This window comes from Staurois parvus, unplaced genomic scaffold (assembly GCF_062004578.1).
Source record: "Staurois parvus isolate SC_StPar_1 unplaced genomic scaffold, SC_StPar_1.0 ptg000727l, whole genome shotgun sequence".
Classification (NCBI taxonomy): Eukaryota; Metazoa; Chordata; class Amphibia; order Anura; family Ranidae; genus Staurois; species Staurois parvus.
The window spans coordinates 5,031,780-5,050,466 of record NW_028318523.1 but is presented as its reverse complement, the minus strand read 5'-3'; the positions used below and the strand labels follow the sequence as shown (position 1 = coordinate 5,050,466).

Sequence of the window (18,687 nt, the reverse complement as noted above, 5' to 3'; positions counted from 1 at the left end):
AAGAATTTTCGTGGCCAAGAATTTTCTTTTCTTCCCAGGTCACAGCTCATGTTCATTTCTTTTTCGATTACATTTCTCGCATAATTCTCCCATCATTGATTAGAAATATGTTTGTTTTTCAAAATATTTCCAACATTCCCGAACACTCAAATTTGATAGTCGCTTGAAAATTGGCTGATTCTATGGCCCACTAATGGTGCGAAATTCCAATGAAAATTCTTAAAAAAGAAAGAAAATTATTTTGGAATTCGACCCGTGTATGGCCGGCTTCACTTTCCTGATATTGTCTTTTCAGAATTCAGTCACCTCTTACTCAGACCTCTACCACGACTATACTACAACACAAGTTGGGATGCATGACACCTTCCGTGACTTCCGCCAGGCCATGAATAAATTCAGCCGAGAGCCTGGCCGCTACAGGTAGGGTTGGTTGACTCTGGATTTGTCTCACAATCACTCGTAGCAACCTCTCAGTTATCTGTGTTTTTTAATCTGGGGCACCCAATTAGCATCCAACTAGATTCTTGAAGAACCAAGAACAAGGAGGACCTTTCTAGGACCAAAAGCCCTGCGCGTTTTTCAGCCAGTTTCTCATTATCCCTGAAACTATGACTTGTTGGTATGGTCCTGCATTGTATGTGAGGATTTGGGGGCCCACCCACATCCCAGTAGAGAGCAGAGAAATGGGGAACCCCTAGACAAGCATTTTGCCCATACAGAGTATGGAGGGTGCATGGTTAAATTTTACACCAGGCCAGGTATTTTTCAGAAAAAAAGAAAACCCACCACCCCAAAGGCTCCCACACAGAGTGAGAACAGACCCCTCCCCTTTTTTTTGGTATAATGGGAAATTTTCCTGATAGTTTGTTGATGTGGTTTCACCTACAGGTTTATGGGAGCAGAATCCAATGATCAGAACGCGGTGGCAAAAACAATGATGTATTATGGAACTTCCTTCATCGAAGAAGCTGACTTTCCTCTCAACTTCTACCTGCATGACCTGAGCAAAGATATCTCTGGGAGCCTAATAAATAATATAGTGGATCTATGGATGAAGTCTATGCCTAAAGGAAAGTGGCCACACTGGATGGTAAGGCCATAAAAATTCTACAAAATATCATAAATCTCCACTAAACGATTTTATAACAGCAATCTGAACAGGTACTAAGATTGTTAAGCAAGCAGTAAATAGCAATATAGATAAGATGGTAAGAACATACCTATATACCATAATTATCCTTAGGGCAGCAGGACACGTGATTAAAGGACCATTCTTGTTTGTACAGTGGAAAATTCTGAAACACTTGGAAAGTCCTTGAGTGATAAAAACGAATACAGCTAGGCCAAGACTGTGATTGGATAGGGAAAGAGAAGTAAAAACAAGCCATAGATAGATTTAATCTCATCCAGTCCATGCTAAACCAGCCAAGAATTAATCCATCTATGGGCAGGCTGGTTGTACCCTAATCAATCCATTGATCAGCTTGGGTACAACCAGCCTGTCGGAATTTTTTATATGTGATTACTGCCGGTGGCTATAACCGCTAGCTAGCTCTAGTCATTGTGTTCTGCCCACAGAATATCGGTGTGGGAGGGATTCTGAATTGAGCAATTTTCATTCCTTCCACCCGTGGAAGGTCTCAACAATACTAACCTCATTTTTCTCAGTTTTAAAAGTTAATTCCCCATATAGGACAGTATTAGGTTATAGAAATGTAAGTACTAAGTGGACAGATGTTAATTGTTTCATTCAGACTTGAAATTTGGACAAGGTATTCGTTATTCGTAGGTATCCGAAATACAATAGTAACGATTTTAAACGAATCCAAAGTAATGAAACGAAATTTTATCTGGAATTCAAATTAAATTGAATTTGAAAACAAATTCAAAATATAAACATATTGCTGACTATTGCCGATTTCCTTCAAAGACTGTGTATTAGTGGTAGAATATAGCCATCTTCCAAAGTTTGAATTTCGAATAAAATAGAAAAGAACAGAATAGAAAATAAAGGAATGGAATATCACTATCTTCCGAAATGTGAACTTCGAATAGAATAGAACCAGCTATTTCTAAAAAAAATGTTTTAAATCCTAATTAGATCTTTATTTATTTCAGGTACTTATATAGCGCCGTCAATTTACGCAGCACTTTACATATATATTGTACATTCACATCAGTCCCTAACCCTCAAGGGGCATACAATCTAAGGTTCGTAACTCACATTCATACAATTTAGACAGGAGCCAATTAACCTACCAGCATGTCTTTGGAGTGTGGGAGGAAACCCACGCAGGCACAGGGAGAACATGCAAACTCCAGGCAGGTGGTGCCATGGTTGGGATTCGAACCAGCAACCCTAGTGCTGCCAGGCGGAAGTTCTAACCATTTAGACACTGTGCTGTCAGAGCCAGCTATTCTTCACAATGAATTCGGATCAATTTGATATTTTTGATTCAGATTCAATCTGAATACTTTGAATCCATTGGAAAAATTTTAATCCAGTCGAAAATGAAACTAATTTCGTTATGAATTCAACAGAACGAAATTAGAAACTTAACGAATCGAATCACATTTTTTCGTTCTGCACATGTCTAGTACTAGTATTTAAAAATATTGTACTTTACCATAAGTGACAGTTCAGTTTTCATAAGTGTTGTGGGATGTACAGGTGTGATCGAGTCTGATTCCATGTTCTCCATAAATCACAGGTTGGAAGCTCCAGAAATTCTCGCATTGCATCTCGGGTGGGGAAAGACTACGTAAATGTGCTTAACATGCTGCTACTGACTCTGCCTGGCACTCCAACAACTTACTATGGAGAAGAACTGGGAATGGTTGATAACCAAGCACTCAATGAAAACTCCTACCTGTCTGGTGAATATGATCCTGTAAGTAATCATATACTATCACATAATCATAGGTCTGAGAGGAGCCAGATTCACTCCTGGGCACATATTGGGGGTAAAGCACATTCCTTACCTCTGCTGTGGGTTCTGATGTCCCATGGCAACCAGCACAAAATGCAGGATGTCATCAAAGGCAAATACGTATTAAAAAAGTTCCCCAGTAAATTAAAGTGTTACTAAACCCAGGACCCTGAATTCACTATATCTGGTCTCCCAGGACCCTGAATTCACTATATCTGGTTTCCCACAGTACACAGAACGTGAAAATGTAATTATTTTCAGTATAAAAAAAAAATGCTAAATACCTTTTCTCATCAGCAGTAAGAGCAGTCTTGTGACTTCTATCAGTGTACAGCAGAGCACTACTTAAAGCTTGTAGTAGGAGTTTTTTCATTTTCCCCTAATTGTCCTATGAGGCTGCATGACCCCTGACCCTCTGTCTGGACAGTTCTGATTGGCCCTGTGCTGTTCACATGCACTTTCCCAAGAACAAAACAAAATATCTAGCAATACACACCAAACTGAACATGGGCAGCTTGCCCCCAAGGCTCTGTTCTATCAGCATATGAATTGGAAACAGTAAAAAAAGGGGAGGATCAGAGAAGATAGGATAAAATTCCTTTTTACACAGTGCGGAGGATTAACCCCTTAGGTTCCACAGTGAGTATACAAAGCATGCTTTACTGCGTATACAGACTGATTTTACTGTTGTGGGTTTAGTAACACTTTAACTGTCTAGTAACACTTTTTTTCTGACACCCTAAAAATGGTGTTTGCTGCATGTCACAATACATGTTGAATCTACAGACTAAAATGATATGCTTCTGCAATTGTGGTCCTCTTGATAGGTGTTAAAAAGGGGCTCTAACAGCCCCCTCCCAGACACAAGGAGATTGTACAGTGAAGGAAATAAGTATTTGATCCCCTGCTGATTTTGAATGTTTGCCCACTCACAAAGAAATGATCAGTCTACAAATCGAATGGTAGGTGTATTGTAACACCGAGAGACAGAATAGCAACAAAAAATTCAAAACAAATGCATGCCTAACAAATTATGCACTGATTTGCATGTTCATGAGGGAAATAAGTATTGGATCCCCTTCACAAAACATGACTTAGTACTTGGTGGCAAATCCCTTGTTGGCAATCACAGAGGTCAGACGTTTCCTGTAGTTGGCCACCAGGTTTGCACACATCTCAGGAGGGATTTTGGCCCTCTCCTCTTGGCAGATCCTCTCCAAGTCATTAAGGTTTGGTGACTGACATTTGGCAACTCGAACTTTCAGCTCCCTTCACTCCAGGACCTTAATGTGCTTCTTTTTGAGCCACTCCTTTGTTGCCTTGGCCGTGTGTTTTGGGTCATTGTCATGCTGGAACACCCATCCACAACCCATTTTTAATGCCCTGGCTGAGGGAAGAAGGTTCTCACCCAAGATTTGACGGTACATTGCCCCGTCCAGCGTCCCTTTGATGCGCAGTTGTCCTGTCTCCTTAGCCGAAAAACCCCCCAAAGCAGAATGTTTCCACCACCATGTTTGACAGTTGGGATGGTGTTCTTGGGGTCATAGGCAGTATTCCTCCTCCTCCAAACACTGTGAGTTGAGTTGATACCAAAAAGCTCGATTTTGGTCTCATCTGACCACAACACTTTCAACCAGTCCTCCTCTGCATCATTCAGATGTTCAGTGGCAAACGTCAGACATGTGCTTTCTTGAGCAGAGGGACCTTGCGGGCACTGCAGGATTTCAGTCCTTGTCGGCGTAATGTGTTACAATTTGTTTTCTTGGTGACTGTGGTCCCAGCTGCCTGGAAATCATTGACAAGATCCTCACGTGTAGTTCTGAGATGATTCCTTACTGTTCTCATGATCATTGACACTCCATGAGGTGAGATCTTCCATGGTGCACCAGACCTAGGGAGACTGACAGTTGTTTTGTGTTTCTTCCATTTGCGAATGATTGCACCAACTGTTGTCACCTTCTCACCAAGCTGCTTGTTGGTAGTTTGGTAGCCCAGTCCAGCCTTGTGTAGGTCTACAATCTTGTCCCTGACATCCTTGGACAGCTCTTTGGTCTTTGCCATGGTGGAGAGATTGAAATCTGATTGCTCTTGTGGACAGGTGTCTTTTATACAGGTAACAAAATGAGATTGGCAGCACTCCCTTTAAGAGACTTCTAATCTCAGCTTGGTACCTGTATGAAAGACACCTGGTAGCCAGAAATCCTGCTGAATGATAGGGGATCAAATACTTATTTCCCTCATGAACATGCAAATCAGTGCATAATTTGTTAGACATGCATTTCTTTTGAATTTTTTTTTGCTATTCTGTCTCTCAGTGTTACAATACGCCTAGCATTCGATTTTTAGACTGATCATTTTTTTGTGAGTGGGCAAACATTCAAAATCAGCAGGGGATCAAATATTTATTTCCTTCACTGTAATGTGCTCCCCTTGTCAGAATAGGTTTCTTCACACAATCCAAAAAAACAACTGGTATCCACCAAAGTATCCTCCATTTAGGGCCATCTGATTGCAAGCTCTTCGCCAGGCTGGAGATGTTAATGCTTCTACGTTCTTTATGAAGAGCTACATTCGTGTCCATGCTAAATGAGTAATTAAAATTGTCTGAAAATGGCAAAGTTATATTATGGACAGCAGACTGGTGTTAACACTGATGTTTGGTTTTCCCTCCACAGTTAGTTACACTTTGATTCAGAAGCACAAATAAATCCATTTCTATCTGCTCATTTACAAAGCAGTGTAATATTTTGAGTAGGATTGACAAAGCAGCAAAATTACATGAATGAGCTAATATTGCTTCATTTTTCTTTTTGATTACCTCATTGTGGTTTTGCAGTCTGAATACCCAGAGAAGACTCCGATGCAGTGGGACACAAGCTCAAATGCTGGCTTTAATGATGGCAATACAACATGGCTGCCGGTCAACCAGGATTATAAAGAGCTCAATGTTGAAGTAAGCGCTTTCTTCTTTCCTTCAATGTTTTTACAGATTTGTTTCTGAGCGAGATACTGCCCTTTACACCATTTAGAAAGCTTCAGCCATTGCGTAAAAAAAGATACTGCCAAGCGATTAGTAAGGCTTGGTTCCCACTTCTGCGACCCCATTGTCATGTGATTTCCAGTGTGCGACTTTAATATGACATTAGAGTTCATGGGACTCAAGTCACATTAAAGTCAAATCAAAGTAGTGCAGGATCCTTTTTGAAGTTGCTGTGACTTGAGAAGAATTGAACATTGGAACAGCTGAAATGTAATTTAATGTGTTTAGACTTGTCATGTGACAACAGGCAGGGCTTATTTTTGTCCGAGAACAGTGCCGAAATTCAACCCCCTCTTGCCACTCAGAAGCAAAAGTAGCAATGTGGCCATGTCAAATGGTGGGTGTGACCAAAAATCACTAACAATAGGAGGGTCTTAAAGGTGCATGAATTTAAAAAAAAAACCCACAGGATTATGCTGTGCACAGTAAGCAGGGTTCAGGAGTGCACTACACACAGAGTGCAGGGTTCAGGAGTGCTCTACGCACTACGATCAGGAGTGATCTACACAGAGTGTGTAGGGTTCAGGAGTGCTCTGCGCTCAGGGTGCAGGACTGCTCTACACAGAGTGTGCAGGGTTCAGGAGTGCTCTGCGCTCAGGGTGCAGGACTGCTCTACACAGAGTGTGCAGGGTTCAGGAGTGCTCTGTGCTCAGGGTGCAGGACTGCTCTACACAGAGTGTGTAGGGTTCAGGAGTGCTCTGTGCTCAGGGTGCAGGAGTGATCTACACAGAGTGTGCAGGGTTCAGGAGTGCTCTGCGCTCAGGGTTCAGGAGTGATCTACACAGAGTGTGTGGGGTTCAGGAGTGCTCTGTGCTCAGGGTGCAGGTCTGCTCTACATAGAGTGTGCAGGGTTCAGGAGTGCTCTACACAGAGTTTGTAGGGTTCAGGAGTGCTCTGTGCTCAGGGTGAAGGAGTTCTCTACACAGAGTGTGCAGGGTTCAGGAGTGCTCTGTGCTCAGGGTGCAGGACTGCTCTACATAGAGTGTGCAGGGTTCAGGAGTGCTCTGTGCTCAGGGTGCAGGAGCGCTGTACACAGAGTGTGCAGGGTTCAGGAGTGCTCTGCGCTCAGGGTGTAGGAGTGCTCTATACAGAGTGTGTGGGGTTCAGCAGTGCTCTACGCACTAGGTGCAGGAGTGCTGTGCACAGAGTGTGCAGGGTTCAGGTGTGCTCTGTGTTCAGGGTGCAGGAGTGCTCTACCCAGAGTGTGCAGGATTCAGGAGTGCTCTGGGTACAGGACTACTCTACATAGAGTGTGCAGGGTTCAGGAGTGCTCTGTGCTCAGGGTGCAGGAGTGCTGTACGCAGAGTGTGCAGGGTGCAGGAGTGCTCTACGCAGAGTGTGCAGGGTATAGGAGTGCTCTGTGCTCAGGGTGCAGGAGTGCTCTACGCAGAGTGTGCAGGGTATAGGAGTGCTCTGTGCTCAGGCTGCAGGAGTGTTCTACACAGTGTGCGGGGGTTCAGGAGTGCTCTACGCACAGGGTGCAGGGTTCAGTGCACTATGCACAGGGTGCATGGGTTTGGGGTGTAAGGGCTGCTGCACATCAGAACAAGCCCTAAAGTTTCAATAATGCTTGCTGAAGCTTTAAAAGTGATTTCTAAAAGCTCACTGTACACACTACTCCTATATAAACTGAAGCCCACGTGTACAAGATCTTAAAGAGCTTTAACTTGTTGCAGATGGCCATATGCATATATACAGCAAAACCCAGCTGGTGCACATAGTTGTTTTTGGTGAGCCATCATTCTGTGCTGAGAGCACATTCAGTGCATGCTCCTAGCACAGGAACCGATCTCTCATGGACAACTCCTGATCATGTGACCATCATAACAGCCAATCAACAGTCAAATGATTGTGAAGCCTGTCTCCTGGTGTTGAGACCCTCTTAAATAGCCCGAGGGCAGCAGTGGCAAGGGCAAGCCCAAAACGTTTGCTTACTTTGTTTTCTTTGTATGTTTGTACTTCTAAATAGGGGATTTTTCTTGAGGACCATTGATTACCTTTCCAAAATATAAAAACTGTACCTACCAGCCAGCATTGATCATCTGTTCTTCTGATAACTTCAGTTGGTTTCTGAGCAGTAAATTTGATGAGATTCATGAAACAACATGATGTACAACGCATTAGGCATCATCAGAGTGGGCTTCCAAAGGCTATGCACAAAAAATGATCAATACCAAGTTTCTAATACTATGATATGTATGTTTTGTAGGTACAGAAGGAGCAGGCGGATTCCACCCTAAACCTGTATCGGGACTTAGTGAAGCTCCGGCAGGGCGAGCTGCCTCTTCACAGGGGATGGTTGTGTTATGCGTTTTCAGACGCCAATATCTTTGCCTATGTGAGAGAAATGGATGGTTTAGATAAGGTCTTTATGGTGGTGCTAAACTTTGGCCAAACAGCAACCGTGAATATTAGACAGAAAATCACAGATTTTCCTACACAAGCAAAGATCAGGTTAAGCACGATATCTGCCAACAATGGGAAAAATGTCGACACGGACACTATCCGCACAGAGCGTGGAGAAGGAATTCTATTGGAGTACAAGACCAACAAACCTCTGCACAACAACAACGATTTCAAAAGCAACTGCTTCATATCAGAAAAGGCTTGTTATTCCAGCGCCTTCAATTTACTGTATAAGAATTGCTGAGGAGCAGAAAGATGTATCACTATATTAGACGGTATCACTGCAAGCTTGTGGAAAATTATGCTGAAAAGTTCTAAATACAGCTTTTGTAATGCCATAAAATATCTAAATGTTTTGTCTGGCAGCAAATAAAATATCTTGCTTACACTCAAATGGTTCATATCTTCTTCCAACACGTGTCTATACCTAGGAGTTGATTTACTAAAACTGGAGAGTGCAAAATCTGGTGCAGCTCTGCATAGAAACCAATCAGCTTCCAGTTTTTTGGTCAAAGTTTATTCGAACAAGCTGAAGTTAGAAGCTGATTTTCTACCAGGCACAATTGCACCAGATTCTGCAACACTACCCCTAGGTTTTCTTTTGAACCCATGTTACTTTTTTCCCTACTCTAGTAGCAAAGCGCCTCTTGTATTGAAACTGATTACTCTCAATTCCCTGCAAACCTGCATCTCCACAATATAACTCTTAGAATCTGCAGCAGGTATCTTGAACCTGCTTTCATCAACCCTCTATCCACCTGATCCCTACTGTCATTTGGCCCTTCTCTCACAACTACTAGCCTTTCTCCACCATTACCAATTGTTGACCTTTGTCTCAAGTTTTCAATGATAGAACACATCCCTGGAATCCCTATAGACATCCATGCTCCTTCCTGCTGATCACTTGGTGGAGTAGACTTTAGGTTTGTGCAATCTGCTGATCAGTTTATTGACTACACTCTGTGAGATGGCATGATCACAATCTAAGAATGCACTTACACTAATGCTAAATCTTCAGCACCAAGTGGCAAGCATGGAGTAATATGTAAGTGCAAAGGGATTCTGAGAATGTGTTCTTTCATATTATGCTTGAGCTATTGAAGTAAGATCTGAGGCAGGATGCTGCCTGCTGTCATGTGTACAGGAGCCTTCTGGTCCCTCCCACCATTTTGAGCAAGGACCAGCAGACAGACAAATTTCTGTCTGTTTCCATGTTAGGGAGAGTCACCTTCTCCATTTGTCCTGTTTACTGTTATTAACAGAAGTGAAAGAAAATCCAAAATGTCGAGTTATCCCCAGAACAGTAATAGAGGGGAAAACTTTTAATGTGGACACTAGTTCTATGACAAATGATTCTCTTACATTGTTTTGGCTGTTAGACAGGCTAGACACTCATGGATCTGTCATATGCCTGGGACTGAACTTGGGTCCTCATGTCTTAGGGCTGCGGCTCTGTTCACTCTGCCACTGGTGAACCTGAGTCTTGCAGTATACACCTTGCATAGTACCTCTGCTCCTAGTACTCTCTAGCCCCACCTGTCTTCCAGCTGCAATCAATCCACAATCAGATCAGCTTAAATTGCAGGGCTTCCTATGGACTGTGGCTACTTGCTGGATCTGTGCTGTGGATTCTGGACTTTGACCTCTGCCTGATTCCTGGATTACTCTCTTGGCCTGATGATTGTACCTTACTCTGCCAGTCTGTGTATGACCCTGCCTGCCTCAGAGCACGTTTCTGGATTCTGACTTTGTACCTTGCAGTCAAGATTTGTCTACACTACCACCTCAACCCCCAGCCAAAACTCCACTCTGGACTAAACCTTTTACAATTACCTTACATCAGGGGTCTCCAAACCATGGCCATCCAGCTGTTGAAGTACTACAAGTCCCATCATGCCTCCGGGTGTCTTGCTGGGACTGTCTTGCAAGGCCTCATGGGACTTGCAGTTCCTCCACACCTGGAGAGCTATAGTTTGGAGACCCTTGCCTTACAGGATCAGTTGTTTCAATCAGCCAGAGGTTTGACTGAAAAAAAACTGATCAGATCCCCCCCATCCACACAACTGAGGTGGATGAAGGAATCCTTCACTTTGTTTTGGCTATGAGAGAGGAAGTGAAGGAAAACCTTCCCAATGGGACACAGAGGGCAAAAGGGGTGTTATAGCCCTCCTTTACTCTATCCAAAATGGAAACAAAAAGTGTTGCCTTTAGCTCTACTTTTATGGAAACTTCCAAACCACAGCCAAGCAGCCTTAAGTGAGAGGAAACAGCCCTCTGAAGAGTTAAACGCGGTTTCATTTATTCCATTTTCGTACGGATTCTGCTATAGACACAAGTACTTTAGCCTTCAAGCCGCATTACTATTTAGTACACTCACCATAGCACAACCAGTCTGGGGGCTGCTGTCGCCTTTATCTACATAAATCAAGAGATTCTACAAGAATGTAAGTCGCAACAAACATTCATGGACGACGACGTCCATTTCTAAGAAAGTTATGAACATCCTAGCCATGGCTAATGAGTTACAAGAGAACAAGGGTACAGAGACAATGAGCGCGCCGGCAACAATGTGGCTGCTCCGAAAGGATACAAGCTGTAACATATTTCATTGTTGTAAATGAAAGTTTTATTAAAAAAATGATACAATGCAAGAACCAGATGTATGTAACTATGTCTCATTCTTTATGGAAGAACCTTCACAGATTACTTCTGGAAAGATTACATTTATTCAGGTTCATCTCTTTGTGTAGAAAGGACAGCTGCATTGATACCTGGAGGAAATAATCAGAAAGTCATCAAATGATAATAGAATAGAAGGGGCCTTGGCTACATTACTAGTGATTGATCTACCCAAGGACCTGTTTAGCAGCCAATACAATAGGTTACCGCTCTCTTATTTACCTTCTGCAATGATTCCTCCCACGGCAAAGAGTCACAATGGCTTCCACCAGGATGAACATCTAGTAATATATTAGGCCTTCTAGAATCTGAAAGAAAATTTTAAAAATCCTTACAAAGATCTCCATGTAACACCGTGGGTTTGATTTACTTAGATGTAAAAGCAGCACACTAGTATTTTCACTTTGTAAGGTAAATGTTAATAAACAGGATGATGCTCTGGACATTAAGCTGGCCATAGATGGCTAGAATATCGAATGAGAAGCGTTAGGAAAATTTTGATGAAAATTCTCAGAATGTTTGAAAAAATTTTGTCTACTTTTAACATTTGACCTTGGGATGAATGGACTTTACTAAACAAAAAACACACACACTAATAGAAATCAGTTTGTTAAAAAAAAAAAAATTTCAATCTTGTTCCTTCAAATTTTCTTGCCATTGCAGTCAAAAATGGACAATTTGATTCCACTAATGATTAGAAAAGCGAAAAAACGTTCTTAGAATATTGCTTACCTAAACATTTTCTTGAAAAATTCTACCCATCTATGGCAAGCTTAACCCAATTTAGTCCTCATGCAAAATGGATGCTTTGGTCATCTCTTCTAGATGCCCTTCCTCCTGGCAGCAGCGTTTTGGCAGAAAACCCACTTGATGCTAGTAAATACCTCTAACGTATTTTGGTGCATCAAGCACTTGAGTGTTAAGTCATTTAATTGGAATAATAATAATAATGTATTAATAAATAAATAAATAAATTCATAATGTATGACTATTAAACATTTAAATTGGATTTTTTCATAATAAATATATATATCTATATCAATCATATACTAAATTCTGATTTTTGAATGTATTGAAATAAATAAATATTATATATATATTTATTTATTTATAAACATACAAAGGCACACAAGTATACAAAGGCGCAAAAGTATTTGTATTTAAATTCAAGTGCAATCATACCTTTATTATTTTATGTAAGTTCATCTCTGTAAAAAAAATTAATGCACACCTTGTAGGTAAAAAAAAACAAAGAAGAATCTTGGAAACCAGAAGGGTGAATGAATAAAACAGAACAGAACAGAGAATATAAAGTCTTTGCCAAGGTGCAAAATGCAATCTTGAGGCTAAAAAAAACAACAAACCCCCCCCCCCCAAAAAAAAAAAAAAAAAAAAACCACACAAAAAAAAAAATCAGTTAACCCTTTAAAGTACCTGGCAGATCAGAACTTTGGAGGTATTGCTCTGCAGCCATTCTAAGTTTCTTTACATATCTCAGTAATCCGCTTAGGGGGACACGCTGATCATTTTCATAGGCTGTGATTAGAACTGAAGGATAACTCTGAAAATAAATAAGAATTACATGTTAAACTGAACATTATTTTAAATCTGTGTGCCCTAAAAATGCAGCTTTTGCTACAATACTCTCCTGCCCTTCTGACACTATCCTGCACAGAAAGTCCACCGAGTCCAATAGCTGCTTGTCCAACTTCCAGGATAAATGATACCCAGCCTCCTTCAACCAGTTCACAGGCAGTGATGGCTACCCCACCCATGATTTTAGTTGGTTCTCCCATTCCCTTTCAATGAAATAAACTTACAAGGTCCGGGGGGGGGGGGAAGGAGAGGGGAAGGAGGTAGCAGACAGCACCTGCATGTGTAAATGACCAAGAATTCTATAGGCAGCTTAACACCTGCTCCTACCTGTGGTCTGATATTCTTGTAAGGACAATAGGATTCTATAGATCTGTAGTGTTCCATGTTACATGCTGGACTGCCCCACTCCTCCGCCTCTTCTATAGTCAGTGGTAATGATGTGTCCATCATTGTTTCCAGAACGTCCAGAAAAGGGGCCTGCCAGCAACAAAAAATATATAGTTATATTTCAGAAAATCTAGTTTTCATGTCTTTCAGTAATTACACAGTTAGGTCGAAAAATATATAAAACATCCATCTAGTTCAACCAGTAGAACTAAACAGAAAACCACTGATATATCCACAGCTGATCTGGAGGAGGACAAAACAACCCCAATAAAGCATGATCCAATTCGCTCCAGCAGGGGGAAAAAAATCCTTCCTGATCCCCTGAAGGCAAATTGATATTCCCTGAATCAACAATCTCTGGTGGTACTACCTATAAATGTTCATATCCAGGTATATTTTGTGCATTTAGGAATGCATCCAGCTATTTTTTAAACAATTTTTACATAGCTGGTCAGAACTAGTTCTTTGTGGGCCTAGTCCACATTTTCACAGCTCTTACTGTGAAGAAGCCTTTCGGTATGTGAAGGTTAAATCTCTTCCTCCAGACATAAAGAAAGCCCCCTTGTCCTCTGTAGTTCACTATATGGACCACTTGTGTATTAGTACATGGTGTAAAGTTCAGGGGGGATAACATCTCAGGATCACGTGCAAAGCCTTTGCTTTACAGAAAACAAAATAAAAGTTTTTTGTTTAAGATAAACCAAAACCAGAGCTTCCATCAGCAAAAAGTAGGGCAATTTAACTAGTTCCCGCCCTAACCTACAGCAGATTGATAGCCGGGTGGGCGTTTCGTCCCCCAGGGTGGACATAATATGACATCCTCCCAGTCATGCCGCTTGTGCACTTCCCCGGGGGTGTGCAGCGTAGCAATCGGCAGTGAGTTGCGTTCCATGGACACAGCACATCACCAATCAGGGTAAAGAGCCAATGATTTTGGCTCTTTCCCATGTCACAGCTGATCACATGTACACAAATGGCAGTTATTGGCATTTTCTTTTTCCTCAGCGCTGTCTTTGTCTGAGGAAAGGAAAGCTGATATTCAGGGCACTGATCATCTGTGCAGCCCCATCAGCACCTCTTTACTTATTTGCAAATTTTTTTCCAAAAATGTTTGGTCTCTTTTTGTTTGTTTAGTAAAAAATAAAAAAAAACAGTAGTGATTAAATGCCACCAAAAGAAAGCTCTATCTGTCTCAAAAAAAAAGATAAAAATGGGTCGTGGATGGGTGTTCCAGCATGACAATGACCCAGCATGACAATGTGGTCAGATGAGACCAAAATCGAGCTCTTTGGCATCAACTCAACTTTGGAGGAAGAGGAATGCTGCCTATGACCCCAAGAATACTATCCCAACTGTCAAACGTGGTGGAAACATTCTGCTTTGGGAGTGTTTTTCTGCTAAGGGGACAGGACAACTGCACCGCATCAAAGGGATGATGGATGGGGCAATGTACCATCAAATCTTGGGTGAGAACCTTCTTCCCTTAGGCAGGGCATTGAAAATGGGTCGTGGATGGGTGTTCCAGCATGACAATGACCCAAAACACACGGCCAAGGCAACAAAGGAGTGGTTCAAGAAGAAGCAAATTAAGGCCCTGGAGTGGCCTAGCCAGTCTCCAGACCTTAATCCGATTGAAAATCTGTGGAGGGAGCTGAAAGTTCGAGTTGACAAACGTCAGCCACCAAACCTTAATGACTTGGAGAGGATCTGCCAAGAGGAGTGGGCCAAAATCCCTCCTGAGATGTGTGCAAACCTGACGGCCAACTACAGGAACCATCTGACCTCTGTGATTGCCAACAAGGGATTTGCCACCAAGTACTAAGTCATGTTTTGTGAAGGGGATCAAATACTTATTTATGTTGCTATTCTGTCTCTCAGTGTTACAGTACCCCTACCATTCGATTTTTAGACTGATCATTTCTTTGTGAGTGGGCAAACATTCAAAATCAGCAGGGGATCAAATACTTATTTCCTTCACTGTATGCTCATAACGTTCCTTCAGGAACTGAAGGTCATCTCACAGCACCTCTAATGTATGTCAAGTGTCTGTTTAGTAAAGTACCTCCAGGATCATCGCTTGAAGAAGCCCGGGATCAGAATTGGAAAGAGCTCCGGCCACAACTCCTCCTGCGCTGGAAGCCATAATTGCGGTGTAACAGGGCTGCGAAAATCCCAGATGGTGAATGTGCTTTATACAGGCCTGAAGATCGTGTACACCATTCAGCTTTCTATCCAGAATCCCCTGTCTATGCCAGCTACAGCCGAGTTCACCGCCACCTCTGCAAGAGGACAACAAAGTTAAAGTGCCTGGGAATTGAAAAAGAAAACGCAGCCAAATGCAGTACTTCTTTGCAATGCATGCACACATTTTACATTGCTCTCAGTACAGAAAAAAACCTGGTAATCCTCTGGAAATCCAGAGAGCTCCTAACTTCCTAAAGTGGGCTGATTAACCAGACAATAACAACCCAATTGTCTAAAAAAGCCGAGCTGTAGGGGAGTACCTGTCCTCTACAATTAACCCCCTTCTCAACCCTGCCCCAAGCTGACTCTCCACAACGCATATTGATTTCCTTCCCAGCAAAACAATGCTGCCACCCTCACTTCTAAGAGAATGTCTACACATTGCATGAAGGGAAAGGGCTCTTGGAAGATGTAGTTCTGGAGGGCATGCCTACACCAATAAAAACTGACTTAGGGCACCCTGCTGATCTTCTACCATCAGTTGCCCCCTTTTACAAGCCTGGTGATGTTGGCAAGGACAGTAATAAATAGAATAATGTGAAAAGATTGTAGATTGTAAGCCCTTCTAGATTGTAAGCTCGAAAGAGCAGGGCCCTTGAATCCCTCGTGTTCTGTTTTGTTACTGTATTGTCTCATGTACTGTCCCCCACTATAATGTACAGCGCTGAGCAAACCTTTTAGCACTGTATAATAATAATAATGTAATAAAATAAATCATTTGGGCATTTGCTCTGCAGGAGTGGTTTGTAATCTTTTTTTGAGTCACGGACCCCTTTAAGAATCTGTATAATCGTGAGGGTGCATAGCTTTCATCAAATTTAAATGGTAAACAGGGGACAACAACAAATCAGGAGATGCTTAGCTGACGGAGCTATAAGCAGAAGCAGGGTGCATTGTATTTCATTTCCTGTAATGAGAATCTATTGATTGTGACAAAAGAAAGGGGGGGGGGGCTCAATGTAAAGGTTATTTTTTTGACCCCCTAAACCCATCCACGAATCACTACCGGTACCATGGACCCCAGGCTAAGAACCCCCCTGCTCTAGAGGGAGACAGGGAGGTTTGGGGGGGGGGGGGGTTGTATCAGAACCTGTTTACACAGATGCATTGACGACACTTGCCTAAGAGAGGCGCAGTCACTAGGAATGCAGAGGGAGTGATCAGTCAGTTCTCATTCCAGACCCTCTCTGTTCTTTGGTGCTTGGAAACTAGTGGCCAGGCAGCGTTGGTTCCTAGGACACTGGGTGCAAGGCCACACATCTTTGGTTGTTAGGACGCTGGTGGCCAGGCCAGTGATGCTGTGTGGACTAGTTGCCAGCTTCCTAACAACTAATAATACAGTATGGTCTGGCTGTCAGCACTCTAACACCAATGAAAGAAGAGGGGGTGGAACAGGCCAACTTGGTGAGAACCCTTTAGCTAACTCCCAAAGGCATGGTAAATGAACAGGGGGCAGTGGCAACTGAGCTCATGGCTAGTAACAGCCACAAATTGGGCTTCCAACAAGGGAGAAGCATAAAAGCTGGAAAGCATGGAATAACAAAGGGATTTTCTTCATATTTCAATACTGTTTCACTGGGAAGGCTACAACAGGTGTTTAAACCTGGATGTATGGACCTGAATTAATTTTTTAATGCTCCTGAAAGTGTCTTCTTTAACTACCTCAATACTACTGTGCAGGGGCAGGCTGACCATCTGGAAACTCGGGCACTGCCTGAGGGCCCAGAGTCAGTAGGGGGCCCCATGAGATGCCCCTGGTACCTTTTTCATAGGCTTTTTTGACTTTGGGCAAGGACACAGGGGCCCCATGATCTCCTATTGCCCAGGGGCCCCATGAGTTGTCAGTCCGCCCCTGCTACTGTGCGTATATATACGGCTTTGCATTGAGGTAGTTATACCAGGATCATGTTTGAGGCTACAGTCATGATCCTGGTAGCATTTATTTTGACAGCAATAAAGTTGATGAAAAAATGGTAGCCTGTAAAGGCTTTTAAAGCGTTGCCTATGGATAATTTAATTTATCGCAGTTTGTCACTGTTTCATGATGTGCACAATTTTAGGCACTTGACCCCATTGCTACTCAGCACTGCGCTATTTGAAGTGGAAATTGCACAGTTATGCAACACTGAACAAATTAAATTTGTATAATTTTTTTCACATAAATAGAGCTCTCTTTTGATCACCACTGGGTTTTCTATTTTTTTGCTACCCCCCCCCCCCCAATATTTTCTACTTTCTGTTACAAAACATATTCAATAAAATCAAATTTCTGCTATGGTATATATATTTGAAAATTGATCAGTCCTGATGTACTGATGACCTATTGCATTTCTTGAGGCTCTTAAAATGCCAGGTCAGCACAAATATCCTCCAAATTACCCCTAATTGAAAAGTAGATAGTTCAAGCTATTTAGTAAGAGGCATGGCTAGTTTTTTGAAGTTGGAATTTTTTTTGTCACAATTTTTTGGAAGATGAAGAAATTAAATAAAATTTGTTTTTCACAATATTTTTTTACATACTATCACCAGTGTGGTACAGCATCATCATATGACTGGTGTGGCAGTGATCAGGGATACGAACTGGTGATAGTATGTTAGAAAAAAGAAAAGGTAAATCATTTTTATTCAATTTTTTTTACCACAGTTTTTACAGACTTTCATCAGAGTAGTTCAGCATCACCATAGTGACACTGTACTACTCTGGGGGGTGATCAGGTATTTTTTTTTTTACACTTTGCTGTTACAGTGCTGATCATTGTAACAGCAATGGTGTGAGCTGTCATGAGTGGGTTACATTCATAACAGTTGAAATTTACCATTGTGTACAGCTATCACATGGTACAGGGTGCTGTGACTGGCCCAGGTAACGTGATTGCTGTGGGCAAATTACAACATCCCTATAGGAAACACAGATGAATGAAATGCATTCATAACAGCTTTGTTCACATTGTGATCGCATAGTGATCACGTGATGCTCCGGCCAATCAAAGTGGCTGGGTACCGGAAGCTGCAATCCGCAGTCCACAGTGGAATGGAGTGCTCCTAACCTGAAAGGGACTGGATGTTGTTATTATATTATACAGGTTTTATATAGCGCCAACAGTTTGCTCAGCGCTTTACAATATAACGGGAGACAATACAGCAACAATACAGTTCAATACAAGAGGGTTAGGAGGGCCCTGCTCCTTAGAGCTTACAATCTAGGAGGGAGGGGCTAGTAGTACAAAAGGTAGTAACTGTGGGGGATGGACTGGTTGGAAGAGTAGAAGATTTCATTAATAGCTGAGGGCAGGATAGGCTTCCCTGAAGAGATAGGTTTTCAGAAATTGCCTAAAAGTGAGCAGAGTAGGCAATAGTCTGATAAATTGGGGTAGAGAGTTCCAGAGGATGGGGGAAGCTCTGGAG

The 18,687-nt window shown here is 42.2% G+C and overlaps 2 protein-coding genes across 2 annotated transcripts in view; one reads left to right on the top strand and one right to left on the bottom strand.

Annotated features, from left to right (window-relative positions):
• Positions 1-8,770, top strand: part of SLC3A1 (solute carrier family 3 member 1) — a 28,869-nt gene extending 20,099 nt beyond the window's left edge. The window contains exons 6-10 of the mRNA XM_089653929.1: positions 296-420; positions 889-1,090; positions 2,712-2,891; positions 5,767-5,883; positions 8,180-8,770. Coding sequence (XP_089510055.1) covers positions 296-420; positions 889-1,090; positions 2,712-2,891; positions 5,767-5,883; positions 8,180-8,620 — 1,065 coding nt within the window. The 3' untranslated portion in view covers positions 8,621-8,770. The remainder of the gene's footprint in view (positions 1-295; positions 421-888; positions 1,091-2,711; positions 2,892-5,766; positions 5,884-8,179) is intronic.
• Positions 8,771-10,979: 2,209 nt separating this feature from the next.
• PREPL (prolyl endopeptidase like) overlaps positions 10,980-18,687 on the bottom strand; it is a 54,093-nt gene continuing 46,385 nt past the window's right edge. Inside the window, exons 11-15 of the mRNA XM_089653928.1 lie at positions 15,101-15,317; positions 12,979-13,128; positions 12,490-12,616; positions 11,278-11,363; positions 10,980-11,147 (exon numbers count right to left, since the gene is read on the bottom strand). Of these exons, the coding sequence (XP_089510054.1) occupies positions 11,073-11,147; positions 11,278-11,363; positions 12,490-12,616; positions 12,979-13,128; positions 15,101-15,317 (655 nt within the window). The 3' untranslated portion in view covers positions 10,980-11,072. The remainder of the gene's footprint in view (positions 11,148-11,277; positions 11,364-12,489; positions 12,617-12,978; positions 13,129-15,100; positions 15,318-18,687) is intronic.